This window comes from Taudactylus pleione, unplaced genomic scaffold (genome assembly GCF_031769625.1).
Source record: "Taudactylus pleione unplaced genomic scaffold, aTauple2 ptg000070l, whole genome shotgun sequence".
In the NCBI taxonomy this organism is placed as follows: domain Eukaryota; kingdom Metazoa; phylum Chordata; class Amphibia; order Anura; family Myobatrachidae; genus Taudactylus; species Taudactylus pleione.
This window is the reverse complement of record NW_028284472.1, coordinates 9,680,948-9,706,432: the sequence shown is the minus strand read 5'-3', so window position 1 is coordinate 9,706,432 and position 25,485 is coordinate 9,680,948. Positions and strand designations below refer to the sequence as shown.

The 25,485-nt window shown below is 44.4% G+C and overlaps 1 protein-coding gene across 1 annotated transcript in view; it reads right to left on the bottom strand.

Annotated features, from left to right (window-relative positions):
- Positions 1 to 24,937, bottom strand: part of LOC148533758 (cytochrome P450 2C5-like) — a 74,297-nt gene extending 49,360 nt beyond the window's left edge. Inside the window, exons 1-3 of the mRNA XM_088467246.1 lie at positions 24,849 to 24,937; positions 6,931 to 7,109; positions 1,994 to 2,156 (exon numbers count right to left, since the gene is read on the bottom strand). Of these exons, the coding sequence (XP_088323372.1) occupies positions 1,994 to 2,156; positions 6,931 to 7,104 (337 nt within the window). The 5' untranslated portion in view covers positions 7,105 to 7,109; positions 24,849 to 24,937. The remainder of the gene's footprint in view (positions 1 to 1,993; positions 2,157 to 6,930; positions 7,110 to 24,848) is intronic.
- Positions 24,938 to 25,485: the final 548 nt, after the last annotated feature.

Here is a 25,485-nt window from a genome sequence, read left to right as displayed (position 1 = left end):
AAAGAAAAAGCATATTGAAGCTTGTTTAAAGTTTGCTTAGATAAGCCTCCATTGCTAAAGAATAAGCATGTTGAAGCTCGTTTAAAGTTTACATTTGGAAAGCTTGTGAAATACTGGGAGAATATAGTCTGATCAGATGAGACCAAAATTTATCTCTTTGGACGCCATTATACACACCATGTTTGGAGGAGAAATGGCATTGCACATCACCCCATAAACACCATACCAACAGTGAAGTTTGGAGCTGGGAACATCATGGTGTGGGGCTTGTTTTAGCATATGGTACTGGCATACATCATATGGTTGAAGGAAGGATGAATGGAACAATGTACCAAGACATTCTTGATAAAAATCTGCTGCCATCTACCAGGATGCTGAAGATGAAACGATGGTGAACATTTCAAAAAAACAGTGATCCAATACACAGCCAAAGATACTCCCATTGGTTTCAAAGAAAGAAAATAAAGCTGCTACAATGGCCAAGCCAATCACCTGACTTGAATCCAATTGAAAATATATGGAAAGAACCAAAGATCAGAGTTCATAGAAGAGGCCACGGAACCTTCAAGATTTGAAGACTGTTTGTGTGGAAGAATGGGCCAAACTCACACCTGAGCAATGCATGCGACTAGTTTCTCCATACAGGAGGCATCTAGAAGCTGTCATTACCAACAAAGGGTTTTGTACAAAGTATTAAATACATTTCAGTAAGCATGTTCAATACTTTTTTCCCTGTGTCATTTCACATTATTACACATAACTTAATGTATGGACATCTATGGTTTGAGTTCTTTGCATGTGTGGATTGCATGGGTTGTTGCGTACATTTGGTAAAAATTTCATTACAATAGCCCATTACAAATATATTAACTGAGAAAAATGTTGATGTGTTCAATGCTTATTTTACCTACTGCACGTCTCCCAACTGTCCTGTTTTTCTGGGACTGTCCAGCTGTCCTGCCCGCGGACCGCAGTGTCCCGCGGTGGGGGAGGAAGTTGGGAGAAGCATACACCGCTGCTCTGCTATGCAGAGCAGCGTGTATGCAGAGTGAGAATAGATGCTGTGCGCATGCACACAGCATCTATTCATAGTACTAGAGGAAGCCCGGGGGCAGCCCAGCATCTCGGAGATGCTGGGCACGCCCCATTAGTGATGTAAACAGGGGGGTGTCATCAGACAACGCCCCCTTTATGGTCAGGCCACGCCCCCTTTTCAGCAAATGTTGGTAGGTATGCCGCTGTATACTGTATATATACAATTATATAATTATATTTTTCTTTATATATATATTATTGGTTATATGGTTTATATATGATAAATATGGTTTTGTTTAGGTTAGTACATTTTTCAGATGGTCTTCGGGTTTTATTTTCTTTAGTGTTAATATAGACTTATTTCTATCTCTATATTGAGTAACATATTTAGTAAGGTTGAGGTATGTTGTTGTTTTGGTATTAGATGTATACACTTACTGTGATGCTTATTGTGTGATCCTGATACACAACCATCCACCATACTGGGGGTTGCTATGACAACTTTGTGATTGAATAGGACGCTCTTGTGGAGCATGTATAGATAGGCTCTTATAGCCTGAGTTGTTTGTATCTGCTTTGTGTCTTGAAAAAAGGTCTGCTGAGGCCCGAAACGCTGACCAAATGGACTTGTGGCAATATGTGACCTATTAAAAAAGAGTTTTTTCACTTTTTTATGTTAAGAAGACTGGTGAGTGCTCTCTTTATCCTAAAATATAATTTTATATATTATATATATATATATATATATATATATAATATATATATATAATGAAATTATGAGGTTAAGAAGCAGACACTTAAATGGGACTTGATGAGATGTTATCTTAAATAAGGTAAAGGTTCAGGTTCAGCAGTGACTTTGGTGAATCCAACTCTTTTCTAAAGCGATGGACGGATGGACAGACAAACAGAGATATAATAAAATAATATATTATATTAGGAAAATAAAAACATTTACCATAGTCCTTCAACAATTTAGTAATGATTGGAGTGCTTGGCCTGTCAGAAAATTTATCCGCATGGTTTAGCAGAGCATCTTTGATAGTATCATAACCACTTAGGATGACCATCCTTACCATACCAAACTGGACTTGGAATACTGGGCCGTACTCCTTAGACATCTGAAAACACAATAAACAAAAGAATAAATAAATGAAACTATAGTCAGAAATAAATTACATTATGTCAGTAAGGACATAATACAACTGGTATATATAAATAGTCCTTTGTAGCATGCACTACAGTAGTAATTCTATAGCTCAAGAATATCTCACAAAGTGACTTGTAAAAATGTTTTACTGTAGTGAAGGGAATATTATAAAATCTGGGACTGTGTAAGGAATGTAAGGCCTGGATATCTGTTGGGGATTATGTTTTTTCAGCCAGGGTAATTCCAAAATGACTGGAGCCAGCGGACACTGTAGAAGGAGGAACAACAACTCTTCCCGATGCAGAGCTCCAATGGACATTTGCAAAGGAAGGGTCCAGCAGACTACTGGGAGTTTGGAAAGATTTGTCCTGTCCAGACCAATAACCGACACAGGTGTGGATAAGGGCTCAGGATTTAGACACAAGGTCTTGAAAAAGGACATGTTCATAAAATTATCCTCAGATCCGATATCGACGAATGCAGGAATGGAGACATGATCGTTGGATAGGTTGATGACTGTAGTAATAAGGACAGAATTTTCCTGGGAGATGGATGCAAGGCCTAGATGTACCTCCCTTAGCTCATCTAGACCTTTCCTTTTCCTGACTTTAGGGGACAAAGCTGGGCTACATGTCCTCTACTTCCACAGTAAATGCACAGACCAAAGAACGTCTCCTACGTTTCTCTTTGGCCGGAAGACAAAATGCACCCGGAGTCGCCGGTCAATGTGAATAACCAAATTCATGAGATCGTCCAGGAAACTCAGTGAAGGATACTGGACTAGGATATCTTTTATTTGATCGGACATGTTCATAAAATAATCTGCAGATCAAATATCGACAAATGCAGGAATGGAGGCTTGATCGTTGGATAGGTTGATGACTATGGTAATAAGGACAGAATTTTCCTGGATGCAAGGCCTAGATGTACCTCCCTTAGCTCATCTAGACCTTTCCTTTTCCTGACTTTAGGGGACAAAGCTGGGCTACATGTCCTCTACCTCCACAGTAAAGGCACAGACCAAAGAACATCTCCTATGTTTCTCTTTGGCTGGAAGATAAAATGCTCCCAGTTGCATCAGCTTCTCTGACTCGAGTGGAGTCATCCTAAATGGTGATCCTGGAGGCAGAGAAGGTACACTTTTTTCTACTCTGCGCACCCGGAGTCACCGGTCCATGCGAATAGCCAAATTCATGAGATCGTCCAGGGAACTCAGTGAAGGATACTGGACTAGGATATCTTTTATTTGATCTGACAATCCCCAGCAAAACTGGTTTCATAATGCCGGGTCATTCCAGCCAGCATCTACAGCCCATTTACGGAACTATGTACTAAAGCCCTCGGCAGCTCTGTTCTCTTGTTTTTTGGACCTGAGACTTGCCTGTGCAATAGCCGCTTTATCTGGGCCATCGTAGAGCAGACCCAATGCGGCAAAAAATTAGTCCACTGTCTGTAGTGCTGGACTAGAGGAGGGAAGACTAAAGGCCAAGGTCTGTGAAATGATTATCCCCACTTGTTGGGCCTCAGAGCCAGAGGACCTGAGTCAGAGCCTAAAATAGAGCTTGCAGCTCTCTTTGAAATGTAAAAAATCATTTTGGTTCCCTGAGTACCGATCAGGCAGATTCAATTTTGGTTCTAATATAGCAGGGGCTGCCACACCTTGAGCTTCCTCAACACGTAGGGAAAGTTCATGCATTTTCTTCATCAGAACCTGGATCTGTGTGGCCAGAATTTGAGCAGAATTCTGAGCAGGTTCCATAATCAAGGATCACAAAAATACCCTAAGAAAATATATATATGTGGTCGGTGATAATGTTAAGCCATGGGTGTGACTCTTTAGAATATTAGTCCCGCAACAGCCTTGGGGGCTAGTATGTCTTGGCTTGATGTGGTCGTGAAGCAGCTTTGAGAGCTGGTACTGTATGCCCTGGCTTGATGTGCCTACGGACCATAGGACAAGATGTGGCCTTTTGGCCGTGGAGCAGCCTTGCAGCTGGTATGCCTTGGCTGGCTGTGGCCTGTGGGCCGTAGAACAAAATGCGGCCTTTGCGCCATGAAGCAGCCTTAGGGGCTGGTATGCCTTGGCTAGATGTGGCCTGTGGGCCATAGGACAAGATGTGGCCTTTTGGCCGTGAAGCAGCCTTGCAGCTGGTATGCCTTGGCTGGCTGTGGCCTGTGGGCCGTAGAACAAAATGTGGCCTTTGGGCCGTGAAGCAGCCTTGAGGGCTGGTATGCCTTGGCTAAATGTGGCCTGTGGGCCGGAGGACAAGATGTGGCCTTTTGGCCATGAACCAGCCTTGAGGGCTGGTATGCCTTGGCTGGTTGTAGCCTTTGGGCCATAGAACAAGATGCGGCCTTTGGGCCGTGAAGCAGCCTTGAGGGCTGGTATGCCTTGGCAGATGCAGAACTTGTGTCGCTGGATTGACACTGGCGCTGGTACACAGAATTGTTTAATTAGGATGCTAGAGTGCAACCTGTGCTGCCGAGTTGACACAAGCAGCTGATGCTGGAGTGCAACCTGTGACGCTGGGTTGACACAATCAGTGCGGGCCTCCTATGCTGCCGGGTTGACGCAGGCAGCTGATGCTGGATTGCGCACCCTGATTCAGACCCACTCGCGAGCGGCTGTCCGCTCGCAAGTGGGTCAATGGTGTGCACTGCGCATGCGCACGATGGAGGGAGCTCCGTCGTGCGCATGTGCGAGACGCGACGAGCGAAGGACTTTCCTTCGCTCGTTGTGTCTGATCAAAGGGGGCGTGCTGTCGATGTTAATTGACAGCACGCCCCCTTTGGTGGGCGTGCCGGGGGCGTGCCTCCCAGACGGGGGCGTTCCCAAGGGAACGCCTACCGTCAGAAGCCGGCCCCACTGACGTCACTAGTGATGTCAGTGGGAGTGATTTTGGCTCTGATAGTGCCAAAATCACTCCGGGCCTTGCGGTTGAGAAACTCAACCACAGGCTTTGGCTCGCAGTGGCGATGGTCGCGATGGTCAAGACCATCGCGACCATCAACCTGCACGCTCGTATATGCTGTGGGTGGTGACCCACAGCTATATGAGAGTCCAGGAGGACGCTCCATAATTATGGAGGTGGGCCCTGATTCAGAGCGAGTGCTCTGGTCAGAGCGTCCGGCTCTGAATCAGGGCCAGAGTGTGCTGTCCGTGCCGCCTGGAAGACACAAACGGCAGAGGACAGGTATGCGGACCGAGCCGCCTAGATGACACAAATGGCAGGTAAATGGTATGCGAACCGTGCCACCTAGATGACACAAACGGCAGTGTAACAAGACAGGCAGGAGAACTGGTAACTCGACTGGATAACAGGAGACAATGCCAGAATCGGAAACACGTGAAACGCTATCACCGGCATCGGAGCAGCATTCGCACCAGGAGGAAATAGGTGCAGGAGCCAATCCAGATCAATCCTGGAATGATGGGCAGGAAGTAGGAGGAGTTTAAGCAAACGCTCACCCGGCATTCGTCTCGCCCTGCGTTTGCAGTGCAGCGGCTTGTGATAGCACCATTGTCAGAGTACAGCTGCTATTGAGAAATCCAAGAAGAACATAAATACCTGGGTAGGAACATGATGGGTTTTGGTGATGAGTCACCTCTAATTTTCAGGAATCCCACCTTTTTTCAGAGTAATGGTGCATTTTGATAAAGGAGGGTCTGTTTTTGTTTTTGGAGAGTGTTTTTTGCAGTAGTGAGTGGTAATGTTTGTTAGGAAGTTCGTTGTATCGTGGAGGGAAAAAGTGACAGTACAGCAGTGGCGTCACAAGGCGGGTGCGGGGGGTGCGGCCCGCACCCGGGTGTCACCCGCCGAAGGGTGACACCAAGGTGCAGGATCCCCCTCAGTGACAGGAGCCGGGTGCTGCACTATAGCATTAAGTGCAGCACTCGGCTCCTGTCAGTGAGGGAGCCGGCACTGCCCATGCCCGCACCTCCTGCACCCCCCGCCGGGCATCACCCCATTGATACCTAATGTATCATTTTGTTAACCACGGCCACGGGCCGGGTTCGCGCCGCGAGGCCACGCCCCTCCCGAAGGCCCGCCATGCGACGCCACGCCTCCAACACACCCCCTCCCGAAGGCTACGCCCCCATTTCGGCAGGTGCCGAGCGCATGGCGTCCCTCCCCGCACCGGGTGTCACCGTGGGGAGGGACGCCACTGCAGTACAGCGCAGCTTGTTATAGCCTGGACGTGCGCTCCCTTTCAATACACAGGGTAGAATGATTTTATCCTACATTGGTCATGTCACCTCTCACCCAAGTAGGCCTGGTTGTGTATTAGAACTAGGGATGTGCAGGCTCGGTTCTACTCGGTTCCGTTCGGTTCTTTTTACCGGATCTTATTGGGTTTCAGCTGTCACGAGTTTTGGATAGCCAATAAGATTCGGTAAAAAGAACCGAACGGAACCGAGTAGAACCGAGCCTGCACATCCCTAATTAGAACAGGTGTTGGTTACTTCCCGATTGCTTTGAAAAGGATAATTGGCCATTGCAAGATTGTGATCTCCCACTTGTGCTGACAGAGGGATAGATGACCCTTGTAAGCTGAATATCTGCCAGTTCTTTCCTCTGCCACCATACATTTGTAATAAATATAGTTGACAATTATTGAATGTCACATAATGTCTTCATTTGAAAAAGTTTATAATTAAGTAATTGTTCATTTATGTATTATCTGACCTCTGGTTATAGGGAATTGAATGATTTAGTGATATTTCAGCAGAAGTGTTGTATTACCTCTAAAAGTATTGTATTAGACTTGGACGTGTCAATCATGTGTAAATTTCCAATGAGCGGTAAAGTCTTCGGTCCCGGAGGAAAATTCTTGTACCTGTGTTGATTCCGATTCTTATAAACATAGGACAAAAATAGGATGACTACAGCGGACAGAACAATTGTGACAGCGTCCATGTCTTCTGTAAAACAAAGCATAGACACTTTATTACACAGATCATCTATATACTGTACAAACAATAGTCAAAGATCTATCTTCTGTCCTCGTGCAGGTCTTCCCACCAGAGAGAAGTAGACGGTGTAAGACTGGCTCCTTTGTATGGATGCCAGTATAAGTAACATTATTGTATGGTTTTAGGATCAAACCTTATGTATATAAAGGCTGCAATATTATTATAAATAAAGGTTTTGTGCTATTTGCAGCAGCCACATGAAAGGCAACTGGACCAAATAAAGCTTGTTACCACACATCAGACACACACAATATACAGTGACACACCAATGAAATTCAGTCACGTTAATTGTGAGGGTGATCTTTAGGCAAAGTGGCTAGGGAGACTACGGGGTATATGCAGGTTTTTAGAAGTGGAGTTGTTGACTATGGAAACCAATCAGATTTTAGCTATTATCTTCTGTAAGGTGCTAGAGAAATGATAAGTAGAATCTGCTTGGTTGCTATGAACAACATCTCCACTTTCAAAAACTGGCACCAGAGTAAATATACCCCTAAAATGGGATTTGAGCAGCATAATGGAGCATACACACGGTCAGATTTGTCAGACTTGTCAGATTTGTCAGATGAATGATTGAACGATTTGAACGATTTTACCAAAGTTTTGAACGATTTGAACGGTTGAACGATTTTTGACTGCATTAAAATGAATGGAATCGTCCAAGTCTGACTGCAAACACATCAGATGTCAGAAATCGTTATCTGACCATCGGGAACGTGCATCGTTGATCGTCCATCGTTCAGGCATGTCAGATATGAACGATTTTCCTTCAGATATGAACGACTGAACGATTTTTAAATCGTTATCGTTCATATCTGAAGGAAAAATCTGACCGTGCACCATTAGGGTTCTGGACTTAGTGAAATGTTTTCCTATATAGGCCTATTTAAGCTGTCTGCTCATTAATTCATCCAGACATCATTTAGATTTGGTAGTTATAGGCAAGTTCTAACAATTAAACAGTCGCATGGATTGAACATGTAATACTATTGAATTGTAATCATCACATATAGGGGTCTATGTACTAAGCAGTGTTATGAGACAGAGGGCCTGATTCAGAGCCGGACGCTCTGACAAGAGTGCTCGCTCTGAATCAGGGCCCTCCTACCTAAAATTGGAGTGACCTCCTGGCCGCTCGCATAGCTGTGGGTGATCACCCACAGCTTATGCGAGTGGCCAAAAAGATGGGGTCGCGATGGTCAAGACCATCGGGCTTGCGACGAGACCATGCGGTAGGGTCTCACTACCGCAAGCCCAGGAGTGCTTTTGGCTCTATCAGAGCCAAATGCACTCCCACTGACATCACTAGTGATGTCAGTGGGGCCGGCCCCGGACGGTAGGCGTTCCCATGGGAATGCCTCCGTCTGGCAGCAACGCCCCCGGCACACCCACCAAAGGGGGAATGCTGTCACTCACCATCGACAGCATGCCCCCTTTGGTGCGGGACCCATAGCGACGGCTTGGCCGTCGCTATGCGGGTCTCGCGCATGCGCACGACGGAGCTCCCTCCGTCGCGCGCATGCACACTAGGGCACCATCGACCAGGTCTGAATCAGGCCCAGAGTGAAAAGTGATAAGTCTGTGATAAGGTGCCAGCCAATCAGCTCCCAACTATCATCTCACAGGCTGTGTTTGAAAAATTACAGTTGGGAGCTTATTGGCTGGCACCTTATCACTTTGTTATCACTTTTCACTCTGTCTCCTAACACTGCTTAGTAAATAGACCCCATAATGAGAAAGGGCCCTGATTCTAATCATGCGCTACACCTGATGTCACAGTCAGTGTTGTATATTGAGTTAATAAAACTGTGTCACTTTATCTATTTAACTCTCAGTAGTTCCAGAACATCACACTCATACCCCTTTTACACCAGAGCTAAAATCCGGGTTATTGCAGGGCTAACCAAGGTAGCTTCTTGGTGTAAAAAGGGACAGGGTTGGATTCCCAGGTCGAGAGACCTGACAATCCAACCAGGACACTTGCAGGATTTAACTCGGGAATGACCCATGAAACCCTGCAATGTAAACGGCGCAATCTGGGTGTGCCTAACCCTTCCCTCCCTCCTAAGATGATGGTTTAATATCCCATCTTGAATAGTGCATAGTCTAATACAATAATCCTGCCAAGCAAAAATGTATCTCTAAATGTAATCCATCATCATCCATCTGAATAAATATTTTCTATACAATATAATTATCCAAACAGTTGAATGGTATCCCTCCTGTTTTTATAATGCTATTATTTCTATATCCCACACCATCTAGTGCCTCGATTAATATATCCATCGTTTAAGTTAGGGATGAGCGGGTTCTGATTTCTGAAATCCAAACCCCCCTGAGCCCCCCAATCCGAGCCAGGAACAGAGTCCGGCTCAGGTTTTCCCGCATGACTCGGAACTGAAATCGAAGCAAAACGTCATCATCCCGCCTTTCGGATCTCACGGGTTTAGGATTCTATAAAAGGTCCCCGTGTCAGCGCCATTTCTCACTCTGGCTGTGGACAGTGAAGAGGGAGGGTGGGAGTTAGGGCTGGCTGGGCTGTGTTGTGTTGTGCTGTGCTGCTGTTGTCCTTAGGGGATGTGTCCACTCCTCCATGAGTCCATAGGGGCTGGCTGGGCTGTGTTGTGCTGCTGTTGTCCATAGGGGCTAGCTGGACTGTGTTGTGCTGCTGTTGTCCATAGGGGCTGGCTGGGCTGTGCTGTGCAGTCAGTTGTCCATAGGGACTGTGTCCACTCCAAAAGTCTATAGGGGCTTGCTGGGCTTTGTTGTGCAGTGTCCCATAAAGGCTGTAGTCCTAAAGGGGTGCTGTAGTGTTGCCCAGGGGGTGATCTGTCCATCAGGGGTGCTCCACCCAAGTGCAAAAAATTCTTCTTTTCTGTGTTGTGAATTGTGTGCGCTGTAGCCGCACGTGCATCAACAAAGGAGCAGCGCCAAGCATGCGCCTGTGTCATATGTAAAGGGCCGGCTGGCTCATCTGTTAAAGGGTGGTGTACCCCCAAAGTGCGCTCCACAAAAAATAAAAAATTCTTCTTTTCTGTGTTGTGAATTGTATGTGCTGTAGCCGCACGTGCATCAACAAAGGAGCAGCGCCAAGCGTTCGCCTGTGTCATAAGTCTGTTAAAGGGTGGTGTTACCCCCAAAGTGCATTCCAAAAAAAAATAAAAAATTCTTCTTTCTGTGTTTGTGTGCGCCTTAGCCGTATGTATATATCAATATAACATAAATGGAGGACAAATCTTTGTCCGATAAAAATAAAATAGGGAAAGATCAAGAACCACTTCCTCCTAGTGCTGAAGCTGCTGCCACTAGTCATGACATAGACGATAAAATGCCATCAACGTCGTCTGCCAAGGCCGATGCCTAATGTCATAGTAGAGGGCATATAAAATCCCAAATGACAAAGGCCCTCATTCAGAGCCGCTCGTAAGCGGCCGCTCGTTCGTTCTGACCGATGTTCGCACATCTGTGCATGCGTACGGATTTTAATACGCATGCGCGAACCAGTCAGTGCGGCCAAAAATCGTTTGTTTGCTATATAGCGAATGCCTGCTATTTTGAGTGACAGAAGGAGGCGTATGTGGGTGGTAACAAGGGAAGGTGCTTGAAGACGAGGGTGTGGAATTAGATCGCAGGCGTGCTTAAAAGGTCAAAATGGGCATTTTAAGGGAGTGCATAATTAATACAGCAGCGTCATTGACCAAGTCACTTGGTTTTTTTTTACTCCGAACTGCTCGCAAAATAGCGGTTGAAAAACCAGCCACAAGAATAGCGAGCAGTTCATACGCTGTTCGATGTACTCGATTAATCTAATAAATAGCGGACATGACGTATGGTGCGAGTGGCAAGGGGGCGTATTTTTCAAAATTACAACCGCAAGTTTAGCTCGCTCGTTCAGACTTAGAGGCGTGAACAGACCACAATTAGCGAACGGTTCATTTGAATAGCCACCCCTTGTTTTAGAACGAACGACCGCAAATAGCGAGCGGCTCTGAATGAGGGCCAAAGTTCAGGAAAATGACCTTAAAAAAACCATTTAAATCATCTGAGGAGAAACGTAAACTTGCCAATATGCCATTTACGACATGGAGTGGCAAGGAACGGCTAAGGTCTTTCCCTATGTTCATGAATAGTGGTTCAGCTTCACATGACGATGGAAGCCCTCCTCCCGCTAAAAAAATCAAACTAATTAAGCTGGCAAAAGCACAGCGAAGAACTGTGCGTTCTAAGAAGATTTCACAAATCCCCAAGGAGAGTCCAAGTGTGGTGGCGGTTGTGATGCCTGACCTTCCCAACACTGGACGGGAAGAGGTGGCTCTTTCCACCATTTGCAAGTGCTGAAAGGAGCACCAACAGTCCACTTGCTGATATGCAAATTGAAGATGTCACTGTTGAAGTACAACAGGATGAGGATACTGGTGTAGCTGGCGCTGAGGAGGAAGTTGGCGAGGAGGATTCGATGGTGATGTGGTTTGTTTAAATCAGACTCCAAGGGAGAAAGTTGTTGTCTGTGGGATGAAAAAGCCCATCACGGTCATGCCTGGGCAGTAGACCAAACATTCCACCTCTTTGGTCTTGCAATATTTCTATCCAAATCCGGACAACAACTGTCTTGCCATATGTACCATATGTAAAAGTGAAATAAGTAAGGGTAGGGATGTTTACCACCTAGGAACATCCTCCCTTATAAGTCACCCGCAGCGCGTTCATAAAAAGTTACTGTCAAGTTCAGAAACTTTGGCTTGGACCGTAAGCAGTCCAGGGACACCTAAATCTCTTTGTCCTGTTGTATCCAAGCGCCTGCAAACCACACCGTCAGCTCCCTCCTTGTCAATTTCCTCCTTAGTCAGGATCGGAAGTAGTCCTGTAGGCCATGACACTGGCATGACTGACTCTCCTATCCGGGATTCCACCGGAGGATCCTGCATTGCTACGCCTACTGCTGCCGCTGCTGCTGTTGCTGCTGGGAGTCGTTCAACATCCCAGAGAGGAAGTAGGAACAGCACTACTTTTACTAAACAATTGACCCTCCAACAGTCCTTAGCGAGGAGGATGAAGTACAACAGCAGTCATCTGAAGCAAAATGGATAACTAAGGCCTTGACTGCTATGTTGGTGTTAGACGTGCGTCCGGTATCCGCCATTAGTGCAGTGGTATTTAGACAATTGATGGAGGTAGTGTGTCCCCGGTACCAAATCCCATCTAGATTCCACTTCACTAGGCAGGCAATACCTTTACTTATATTATCTACTCTATACTCCTTATAACAGCACCTAACCCTTGAATTTTGCCATCCTGCTACTGTTGCAGCAATGTTTATATACCATGTACTTGTCCTGCAATGTCTTATACTGTATGTCAGTGATTTCTTGTTCTGTTCAACTGTTTATGTACTGTTTCTGTACTTTTTTTTTGTACTCGTTAGGCGCTGCGGAACCGTTGTGGCACCATATAAATAAAGGATAATAATAATAATAATAATAATAATAATAATAATAATAATAATACCGAGACTGTACAGAAAAGTCAGAAAAAGTGTCCTCAGTGTCCTAAAAAATGTGGTTGTACCCAATGTCCACTTAACCACGGACATGTGGACAAGTGGAACAGGGCAGACTAAGGACTATATGACTGACAGCCCACTGGGTAGATGTATCAACTTATGCAGCAACAACAGCAGCGTCACCAGTAGCAGCATCTCAGAAACGCCAGCTTGTTCCAAGGCAGGCTACGCTGTGTATCACCGGTTTCAGTAAGAAGGCACACCGCCGACAACCTCTTAGAAAAACTGAGGGAAATCATCGCCCAGTGGCTTACCACACTTAGACTCTCCTGGGTTTTTTTAATATCTGACAACGCCACCAATATTGTGCGGGCATTACATCTGGGCAAATTCCAGCACGTCCCATGTTTTCCTCACACAATAAATTTGGTGGTGCAGAATTTTCTGAAAAATGACAGGGGCGTGCAGGAGATGCTTTTCGCCATTCAGCGACTGCGTGCCGAAGACTGGAGTGCCAGCAAACACTCTTGAACCTGCCAGGCCATCACCTTAAGCAAGAGGTTGTGACGCAGTGGAACTCAACCCTCTATATGCTTCAGAGGATGGAGGGGAAGCAAAAGACCATTCAAGCCTATACATCCACCTATGACATAAGCAAAGGAGGGGGTATGCACTTGACTCAAGCGCAATGGAGAATGATTTCCATGTTGTGCAAGGTTCTCCAGCTCTTCGAACTTGCCACATGTGAAGTCAGTTCAGACACTGCCAGCTTGAGTCAGGTCATTCCCCTCATCAGGCTTTTGCAGAAGCAGCTGGAGAAAGTGAAGGAGGAGCTAAGATGGAGCGATTCCGCTCGGCATGTGGGACTTGTGGATGAAGCCCTTCATTCGCTTTGCGAGGATTCCAGGGTGGACAATCTGTTGAAATCAGACCACTACATTTTGTCCACCGTGCTCGATCCTAGGTTTAAAGCCTACATGGTTCTGGCCGACTTAAGCCTGCAGAGGTGCAAAGACCTGCTGGTGAAAACACTGTCAGCTGAAGCGGAACGTGACACGTCAACAGCTACTAATTTTTTCCCGCAACTGGGGCTGCCAGGAAACAACTTAGGTATCCTAAGCAACCCACTGGCGGTGATGCAGGGCAGGCAGGAGCAAGTTTGGACATCTGCTCTGGACTGAAGGACCTGGCAACAATTTCTGACATATCAAAGAAAAAGAGGAAAAAGTAGGCACTCTTATGTTATATATATATTAAAATATAACTTTTATTGTAGTTATTAAAATAATCCCCAAATATACGTATATAACAAACAACACAAAACAACATATATCCAACCGAGAAACCTTGATGAGATGGCTATAATTCCATATAATTAGTTTTGAAAAACTAAATCAAAATTTCAAGTTTTATCCAATGGTATAGCAACAGGATATGTTTACCAGGGATTTATTACTTCTCAAAACCCTGAATTTCGGTCTCATCACTCAATACAATTCAATACCATATAAGTGTGTTTATACCACACTATGGAGAAGGGGCGAAAATATTGTTGAAAATGATGATGATGCTCATATATCAAACCCTATATTGGGTATATTGGGTAAATGATTGCAAAATTACATATAACATAGTGCAACTATAAAGTGTATCGCACGTATACAGTTGTTCCTATATCAGATATAGTACATGGACATACCTAAATGTTTTGGAATTAGTGGTGCTATTAACATGTGGTATATAGATATACACTCCAGTAATCGCACCTACCATGTTCATTACCATAACCAACAATTTCTGAGATGTCTACTGTCACTGCATATGATACTGTCACCATTGACAGAATGGTGGAGGATTACATCGGTGACAGCATCCAAGTAGGCATGTCAGACAGTCTGTACCTGTACTGGCAGGAAAAAGAGGCAATTTGGAGGCGCCTGTACAAACTGGCTCTATTTTACCTGAGTTGCCCCCCCTCCAGTGTGTACTCTGAAAGAGTGTTTAGTGCAGCCGGGAATCTTGCCAGCGAAAGGCGTAGGAGGTTGCTTTCACAAAATGTGGAGAAGATGATGTTCATCAAAATGAATTATCAACTCTTCCAGGGAGACCAGCCTCCAGAACGTACAGAGGGACCTGTGATGGTGGATTCCAGCGGGGACAAATTAACACTCTGTGAGGATGAGGATGTACCCAACACTGAAGAGGGTGAGGAATCGGTGGATGAGGAGGATGAGGATGACAACTTGCCTCCGTAGAGGCAGTTTGTGCAGGGACAGATTAATTGCCAGCTTGTTTTGTGGGGGCCCAAACGAACCAATCATTTCAGCCAGTCGTGTGGCGCTGAAATGATTGGTTTGTTAAAGTATGCATGTCCTGTTTATACAACATAAGGGTGGGTGGGAGGGCCCAAGGACAATTCCATCTTGCACTTCTTTTTTTGCTTTGCATTATGTACTGTTTGGGGCCTAGTTTTTCAAACTGCCATCCTGTCTGCCACTGCAGTGTCACTCCTAGATGGGCCACGTGTTTGTGCCGCCCACTCGTGTCGCTTAGCATACTCATCCAGCCATACTTGCCTACCCTCCCGATTTGGTCGGGAGCCTCCCGAAAATCTGGTGCCGCTCCCGACCTCCCGGGAAGGGAGGCAATCCTCCCAGCTGCCGCCCTCCCCTCCTATCCCCCCCACTATAACCCCTGCTACCCCCGCAGTAAAGGGGGCCGGTGACGCGAATCGCGTCATTTTGGCCCCGCCCCCTGCTTCACAATGCCGATACTGCCTGCATTGTGTAGCGGGGGCGAGGCCGAACTGACGCGATCGCATGGCTCCACCCCCACCCCGCCCCTAAGTGTGTGTCACCAGCCTGGCCACTCCCCCTTGTCACAGACACGCCCCCCGTCCTGCCGATCTGGCTGCTTCCTCCCGGAAGGAGCAGCCAGAAAGTAGGCAGGTATGCATCCAGCTACCTTGGTGCAACCTTTTGGCCTAAAAACAATATTATGAGGTGTGAGGTGTTCAGAATAGACTTAGAAATGAGTGGAAATGAATGTTATTGAGGTTAATAATAGCATAGGAACAGAAAAACCCACAAATTCTGTGATTTTAGCTGTTTTTATGCTTTTTTCCAAAAAAATACAGATCCAAAACACAAAACCCAGAGCCCAAAACGCGGAAGGGTGGTTTTGGCAAAGCCAATCCAGATCCAAAACACGAAGAAAGATCCAGATCCAAAACACAAAACTTGAAAAGTGGCCGGTGCACACCCCTAGTTTAAGTGTTAGGTAATTGTAATCCTTGAACATCCATTTTTAAATATAGGGATCTAGTAAAAACTATTATTTGCAAATTATTCAAAGTACCAATCCTCAGTCATCCATTTAACCACGTAAAGGAAAGCAAAAAATGTTGTATACATCTATAGGGAGTATGATATTTTAATTTATAATATACACATTTTTGGATATTTATACAATAATAAAATAAATACAATACGTTCATAGTATATAGATAAAAAATAATGATCACTCAAAATATTGACATGATTATAATCCTTATACATCCATGAATAACAGCATCAACTAGGAAAACTGTTATATTGTATGAGGGTGTAATGTCACAATTTGTGATGTGATCATTTTTGTGCACCTTGTCTTCTCATACAGGGATTGAATGAGTTAATAGATGATTAATCCAATCTCTCAGATCCTCTTCTTTTTACTGTATAAATAGATCATCATCTGTGTCTTAACATGTGTTCAATTCTAACATGATGGTTTGATATCCCATCTCGAATAGTGCATAGTTTTATATGTTTTTCTTGCTATATTATGGCAGGATTATTGTATCTCTATATGTAAGCCATCATCATTCATCTGAATAAATATTTTATAAGGTAAAATTATCCATACAGTTGTATGGTATCCCTGCTGTTATGATAATGATTATTATTTCTATTATCCCACACCATCTGGTGCCCTAGATTAATATATCCATCATTTGAAGATCAGGTCATTGTAATCCTTGAACATCCATACTTATCAATATCACAAACAAAACATATCAGTTTTATCATCATGGATTCCAGTGTTATAATGCATGGTATAACCATTTTAATGCTTATACATCTTATGATACTAAAATAAATCTATTGTCGTATAGTTAAACCAATCTCTCAATTTTCACCTTATTGACCGTATCTGTTGGTAATCATATGTGTTCTAAGAATAAATGGATCCAACATGATGATTGATCTTCAAGAATGGTTCATCACCATTCATAGATGATTATCGGTACATATATGTTATCCCAAAAATTCTGTCATCTTGCACTACCTGATAACCTTAGTGCAAGATATTTTTATCGTATAGGGTTTGTATCTGCAACTTTAATATGTTCATAAAATATTATATCTCTGTTCCTTTTATTTATGAATGTCAAGTGAGTGAAATATGTAACTAATATCTAACAATATTGAGTGGGGTAATATGTATTAAATTGTGCTAAAGTGTAAATTCCAATGTTTACTATAAAATGTGCTGACGTGACCATATGTAAATTACAATATTTACTATTAAATGCGCTGACGTGACCTTGTGTATATATTAGGGGTGTGCACCTGCCACTTTTCGTGTTTTGTGTTTTGGTTTTGGATCTGGATCTTTCTTCGTGTTTTGGATCTGGATTGGTTTTGCCAAAACCACCCTTCCGTGTTTTGGGTTCTGGGTTTTGTGTTTTGGATCTGTATTTTTTTGAAAAAAAGCATAAAAACAGCTAAAATCACAGAATTTGTAGGTTTTTCTGCTCCTATGCTATTATTAACCTCAATAACCTTAATTTCCACTCATTTCCAGTCTATTCTGAATACCTCACACCTCACAATAGTGTTTTTATGTCCAAAAGGTTGCACCGAGGTAGCTGGATGACTATGCTAAGCGACACGAGTGGGCGGCACAAACACGTGACCCATCTAGGCGTGAAACTGCAGTGGCAGACAGGATGGCATTGAAAAACTAGGCCCCAAACTGTTCATAATGCAAAGAAAAAAAAGAGGTGCAAGATGGAATTGTCCTTGGGCCCTCCCACCCACCCTTATGTTGTATAAACAGGACATGCACACTTTAACAAACCAATCATTTCAGCGCCAGGGTCTGCCACACAACTGTGGCTGAAATGATTGGTTCATTTGGGCCCCCACAAAACAAGCTGGCAATTAATCTGTCCCTGCACAAACTGGCTCTACGGAGGCAAGAAGTCGTCCTCATCCTCCTCATCCACAGATTCCTCACCCTCTTCAGTGTTATGTACATCCTCATAATCACAGAGTATTAATTCGTCCCTGCTGGAACCACAGGTCCCTCTGTACGTTCTGGAGGCTGGTCTCCCTGGAAGAGTTGATCATTCATTTTATGAACATCATCTTCTCCACATTTTGTGGAAGCAACCTCCTACGCCTTTCGCTAACAAGGTTCCCGGCTGCACTAAACACTCTTTCGGAGTACACACTGGAGGGGGGGCAACTCAGGTAAAATAGAGCCAGTTTGTACAGGGACCTCCAAATTGCTTCTTTTTCCTGCCAGTACAGGTACGGACTGTCTGACATGCCTACTTGGATGCTGTCACCGATGTAATCCTTTAACAGACAGACGCACGCTTGTCGCTGCTGCTTTAAGGATGCAGGTGCGGCTACAGCCCACACATTTCACAAAGACCGAAAAAAAAAGAACAATATTTTAATTGTTTGTGTAGCACACTTTGAGGGTGTCACCACCCTTTAACAGACAGACGCACGCTTGTCGCTGCTGCTTTAAGGATGCAAGTGCGGCTACAGCCCACACAATTCACAAAGACAGAAAAAAGAAGAATATTTTTATTGTTTGTGTAGCACACTTTGAGGGTGTCACCACCCTTTAACAGACAGACGCACGCTTGTCGCTGCTGCTTTGAGGATGCAAGTGCGGCTACATCGCACACAAGTCACAAACACATAAAAAAAATAGTTTTTTATTTTTTGGAGCACTTTGAGAGTTACACCACCCTTTAACAGACAGACGCACGCTTGTCGCTGCTGCTTTAAGGATGCAGGTGCGGCTACAGCCCACACATTTCACAAAGACCGAAAAAAAAGAACAATATTTTAATTGTTTGTGTAGAACACTTTGAGGGTGTCACCACCCTTTAACAGACAGACGCACGCTTGTCGCTGCTGCTTTAAGGATGCAGGTGCGGCTACAGCCCACACAATTCACATAGACAGATAAAAGAAGAAGAATATTTTTATTGTTTGTGTAGCACACTTTGAGGGTGTCACCACCCTTTAACAGACAGACGCACGCTTGTCGCTGCTGCTTTAAGGATGCAGGTGCGGCTACAGCCCACACATTTCACAAAGACCGAAAAAAAAAGAACAATATTTTAATTGTTTGTGTAGCACACTTTGAGGGTGTCACCACCCTTTATCAGACAGATGCACGCTTGTCGCAGCTGCTTTAAGGATGCAGGTGCGGCTACAGCCCACACAATTCACAAAGACAGAAAAAAGAACAATATTTTAATTGTTTGTGTAGCACACTTTGAGGGTGTCACCACCCTTTAACAGACAGACGCACGCTTGTCGCTGCTGCTTTAAGGATGCAGGTGCGGCTACAGCCCACACAATTCACAAAGACAGAAAAAAGAAGAATATTTTTATTGTTTGTGTAGCACACTTTGAGGGTGTCACCACCCTTTAACAGACAGACGCACGCTTGTCGCTGCTGCTTTGAGGATGCAAGTGCGGCTACATCGCACACAAGTCACAAACACATTAAAAAAATAGTTTTTTATTTTTTGGAGCACTTCGTGAGTTACACCACCCTTTAACAGACAGACGCACGCTTGTCGCTGCTGCTTTAAGGATGCAGGTGCGGCTACAGCCCACACAATTCACAAAGACAGAAAAAAGAAGAAGAATATTTTAATTGTTTGTGTAGCACACTTTGAGGGTGTCACCACCCTTTAACAGACAGACGCACGCTTGTCGCTGCTGCTTTAAGGATGCAGGTGCGGCTACAGCCCACACAATTCACAAAGACAGAAAAAAGAAGAATATTTTTATTGTTTGTGTAGCACACTTTGAGGGTGTCACCACCCTTTAACAGACAGACGCACGCTTGTCGCTGCTGCTTTGAGGATGCAAGTGCGGCTACATCGCACACAAGTCACAAACACATAAAAAAAATAGTTTTTTATTTTTTGGAGCACTTTGAGAGTTACACCACCCTTTAACAGACAGACGCACGCTTGTCGCTGCTGCTTTAAGGATGCAGGTGCGGCTACAGCCCACACATTTCACAAAGACCGAAAAAAAAGAACAATATTTTAATTGTTTGTGTAGAACACTTTGAGGGTGTCACCACCCTTTAACAGACAGACGCACGCTTGTCGCTGCTGCTTTAAGGATGCAGGTGCGGCTACAGCCCACACAATTCACATAGACAGATAAAAGAAGAAGAATATTTTTATTGTTTGTGTAGCACACTTTGAGGGTGTCACCACCCTTTAACAGACAGATGCACGCTTGTCGCTGCTGCTTTAAGGATGCAGGTGCAGCTACAGCCCACACATTTCACAAAGACCGAAAAAAAAAGAACAATATTTTAATTGTTTGTGTAGCACACTTTGAGGGTGTCACCACCCTTTAACAGACAGACGCACGCTTGTCGCAGCTGCTTTAAGGATGCAGGTACGGCTACAGCCCTCACAATTCACAAAGACAGAAAAAAGAACAATATTTTAATTGTTTGTGTAGCACACTTGAGGGTGTCACCACCCTTTAACAGACAGACGCACGCTTGTCGCTGCTGCTTTGAGGATGCAGGTGCGGCTACAGCCCACACAATTCACAAAGACAGAAAAAAGAAGAATATTTTTATTGTTTGTGTAGCACACTTTGAGGGTGTCACCACCCTTTAACAGACAGACGCACGCTTGTCGCTGCTGCTTTGAGGATGCAAGTGTGGCTACATCGCACACAAGTCACAAACACATTAAAAAAATAGTTTTTTATTTTTTGGAGCACTTCGTGAGTTACACCACCCTTTAACAGACAGACGCACGCTTGTTGCTGCTGCTTTAAGGATGCAGGTGCGGCTACAGCCCACACAATTCACAAAGACAGAAAAAAGAAGAAGAATATTTTTATTGTTTGTGTAGCACACTTTGAGGGTGTCACCACCCTTTAACAGACAGACGCACGCTTGTCGCTGCTGCTTTGAGGATGCAAGTGTGGCTACATCGCACACAAGTCACAAACACATTAAAAAATTTTTTTGATTTTTTGGAGCACTTTGAGAGTTACAACACCCTTTAACAGACAGACGCACGCTTGTCGCTGCTGCTTTGAGGATGCAAGTGCGGCTACAGCCCACACAATTCTCAAAGACAGAAAAAAAATGAACAATATTTTAATTGTTTGTGTAGCACACTTTGAGGGTGTCACCACCCTTTAACAGACAGACGCACGCTTGTCGCTGCTGCTTTAAGGATGCAGGTGTGGCTACAGCCCACACATTTCACAAAGACAGAAAAAAAAAGAACAATATTTTAATTGTTTGTGTAGCACACTTTGAGGGTGTCACCACCCTTTAACAGACAGACGCACGCTTGTCGCTGCTACTTTGAGGATGCAGGTGGAATCTAGACGGGATTTGGAACCGAGGACACACTACCTCCATCAATTGTCTAAATCCCGCTGCACTAATGTCGGATACCGGACGCACGTCTAACACCAACATAGCAGTCAAGGCCTCAGTTATACGTTTTGCTTCAGGATGACTGCTGTCGTACTTCATCCTCATCGCTAGGGACTGTTGGAGGGTCAATTGTTTAGTAAAAGTAGTGATGTTCCTACTTCCTCTCTGGGATGATGAACAACTCCCAGCAGCAGCAACAGCACTAGTAGGAAGTGGTTCTTGATCTTTCCCTATTTTATTTTTATCAGAGAAAGTTTGGTCCTCCATTTATGTTATATTGATATATATACGTGCGGCTAAAGCGCACACAAACACAGAAAATATTTTTTTATTTTTGCTGGAGAGTAGTGCACTTTGTGGGTTACACCACCCTTTAAGAAATGAGCCAGCCAGCCCTTTACTTATGGGACACAGGCGCACGCTTGGCGCTGCTCCTTTGTTGATGCACGTGCAGCCACAGTGCACACAAGTCACAAACACAGAAAATATATATTTTTTTGGTTTGGAGTGTACTTTGGGGGTTACAGAACCCTTTAACGGTCAAGCCAGCCGGCCCTTTACTTATGACACAGGCGCACGCTTGGCACTACTTTGTTGATGCACGTGCGGCTACTGCGCACACAATTCACAAACACAGAAAATATTTTTTTTTTGGTTTGGACTGGAGTGTACTTTCGGGGGTTACAGCACCCTTTAACGGTCAAGCCAGCCGGCCCTTTACTTATGACACAGGCGCACGCTTGGCACTACTTTGTTGATGCACGTGCGGCTACTGCGCACACAATTCACAAACACAGAAAATAAAATTTTTTTTGGTTTGGACTGGAGTGTACTTTGGGGGTTACAGCACCCTTTAACGGTCAAGCCAGCCGGCCCTTTACTTATGACACAGGCGCACGCTTGGCACTACTTTGTTGATGCACGTGCGGCTACTGCGCACACAATTCACAAACACAGAAAATAATTTTTTTTTTGGTTTGGACTGGAGTGTACTTTGGGGGTTACAGCACCCTTTAACGGTCAAGCCAGCCGGCCCTTTACTTATGACACAGGCGCACGCTTGGCACTACTTTGTTGATGCACGTGCGGCTACTGCGCACACAATTCACAAACACAGAAAATATTTTTTTTTTTGGTTTGGACTGGAGTGTACTTTCGGGGGTTACAGCACCCTTAACGGTCAAGCCAGCCAGCCCTTTACTTATGACACAGGCGCACGCTTGGCACTACTTTGTTGATGCACGTGCGGTAACTGCGCACACAATTCACAAACACAGAAAATAATTTTTTTTTTGGTTTGGACTGGAGTGTACTTTCGGGGGTTACAGCACCCTTAACGGTCAAGCCAGCCGGCCCTTTACTTATGACACAGGCGCACGCTTGGCACTACTTTGTTGATGCACGTGCGGCTACTGCGCACACAATTCACAAACACAGAAAATAATTTTTTTTTTGGTTTGGACTGGAGTGTACTTTCGGGGGTTACAGCACCCTTAACGGTCAAGCCAGCCGGCCCTTTACTTATGACACAGGCGCACGCTTGGCACTACTTTGTTGATGCACGTGCGGCTACTGCGCACACAATTCACAAACACAGAAAATAATTTTTTTTTGGTTTGGACTGGAGTGTACTTTCGGGGGTTACAGCACCCTTTAACGGTCAAGCCAGCCGGCCCTTTACTTATGACACAGGCGCACGCTTGGCACTACTTTGTTGATGCACGTGCGGCTACTGCACACACAATTCACAAACACAGAAAATATATTATTTTTTTAGCACTTGGGGGGAGCACCCCTGATGGACAGAGCACCCCCTGGACAACACTACAGCACCTCTTTAGGACTGGGACACTGCACAGGACTTTGGAGTGGACACAGCCCCTATGGAGAACTGACTGCACAACACAGTCCAGCCAGCCCCTATGGACTTTGAAGTAGTGGACACAGCCCCTATTAACAACAGCAGCACAGCACAACACAGCCAGCCCCTATGGACTTTGAAGTAGTGGACAACAGCAGCACTACACTACACTACACTACACAGCCCTAACTCCCACCCTCCCTCTTCACTGTCCACAGCCGAGTGAGAAAATGGCGCCGACGTGGGTACCTTATATAGGATCCAAAACCCGCGAGACTCGGAAGGCGGGATGATGACGTTTTGCCTCGATTTCAGATCCGAGTCAGGCGGGAAAAGTCGAGCCTGATTCGGATCGGACTCGGATTGGGGGGGATCGGGGGGGTTCGGATTTCAGAAATCCGAACCCGCTCACCCCTAGTATATATCAACTCAAAAGAAATCCTAAAATAAAAATACTGAAAAAATAAGTGCCAAATAGTGTTCAAAAATAAATCTATCAAAGATTTTTTATAGATTTATTTTTGAACACTATTTTATATATATATTCTCTCCTTCTTTTCCTTTTCCCATTTTTTCGCCAGCCGATGTTTCATGAGGTGCTCTGAATTATAAGGAGTCTTACTGTATACAATGATGTTGTGAGGCTTGAAATATGTTCAACTGTGTGATAATAGCTCTTTGGATAAATGCTATTTTAAAATTTTAATATATACCATACTGCCGATTTTTTATGATTGTGAGTGATTGAATTAATTTTGTGACCCGCGGGCTTGGGATGATAAGACCGGCTTTAGTTGCAGTGCGTCATATCTAGAAAAAGGAGAAAGGTCTCTCCGAAACGCGTAGAGGAAAACTGCCTGTACACAAAGGAGGAGACCTGCCTAAAGGGACGAGCCGTATTCGATCTCCGGCTATATCCGTGATCTGCAGCACGGACATTTGGGCACTACATCCCCATCCTTCTATCGAGAGTCTGGTGACTGACATTCTTGGTGACTTTTTAGATTTTTATATATATACTTTTTATTTAATAATTTCCTTTTTTTTGTAGTTGTGAACTGCTTCAAGTGGAGATTTTTTCACGTTTAGAGAGAATAAACTTGTGATTATATACCAAGTGCTTCTTTTAACACATTCCTACTTGGACTTGTTTGCTTTGGAAAATACATTTATCAACACACTGAACTCATGACCCCGACTTGTTGAGAATAACACTTCCGCATTCCAAACCACTGCATATATATTTCTCTCCTTCCAAGCAGCTACTGCATATGCCTTATTCCTTCTAGTATAAGGGCACTGCGTTTAATGCCATAGTAGAAGGGAACTCATAACTAAAGGTGCAGTCTTCCTTGTGCTAAAACATGCTAAATGCGCAGGATTCTATCAATTCAATGTCTCCACACATGTGAGATACACAATGAGCCATGCAGATTTCCGTCTATTAGAAGACACTATTTAGCCACAGAAGCTCTTCATTTATCATGAAATACAGTAAAATGTTTTAACTGTTATAAACACTGATATGTCACAGAATACAAATAACAAATAAGCCAAAATATTGTATAAACATAAAAAACCCATAAACTTTCCCTCTTACTTTGTGTGCTGCAGAGAATACACAAAGCGCTGATTCGTTTCCTTTTCCTGTCCCCGTGCTGCGAGCTGTGTGCGTGCTTATAACCTCTGTAGAATGTGTAAACCATGGGATTGCTACACACCAGACAGGCAGATAAATTCCATAGGACTACACCCCACAGTAAACATATATAGAAGCTCTTGGGAACGCATGATATTTAATAACACTGTATAACAGTCTTTCACTATTCTCTGTGGGGCTTTGGGGCAAAGCAAAAACAAAAAAAAGTAACTTTGCACCTGGGTAAAACCATGATACACTGTATAGGGGGGTGTGGATAAAATGTGCAGGGAAACTTAGATGTGGGAGGGACGTGTCCTAGCTCTAATCTAATTGCAGCGTAAAAATAAAGCTGTCTGGCATGTGTGGGTTACATGCAATTTAAGCCAGGCGTGTTCACCCTGCATGCAAATATATAATAAATATAGATGCACCCCTTGCATTGCAACATGGTATTGCCCAGGTGCAAAGTTAATTGTCATTTTTTTATGTTTTGCTCCCAACTTAAGGTTCCCATACACGGTGCGATTTTTTACACGATGGCCATTTTAAATCAATCAGAATGACCAATCATGTAAAAAGTGGCATTTTCCTGCAC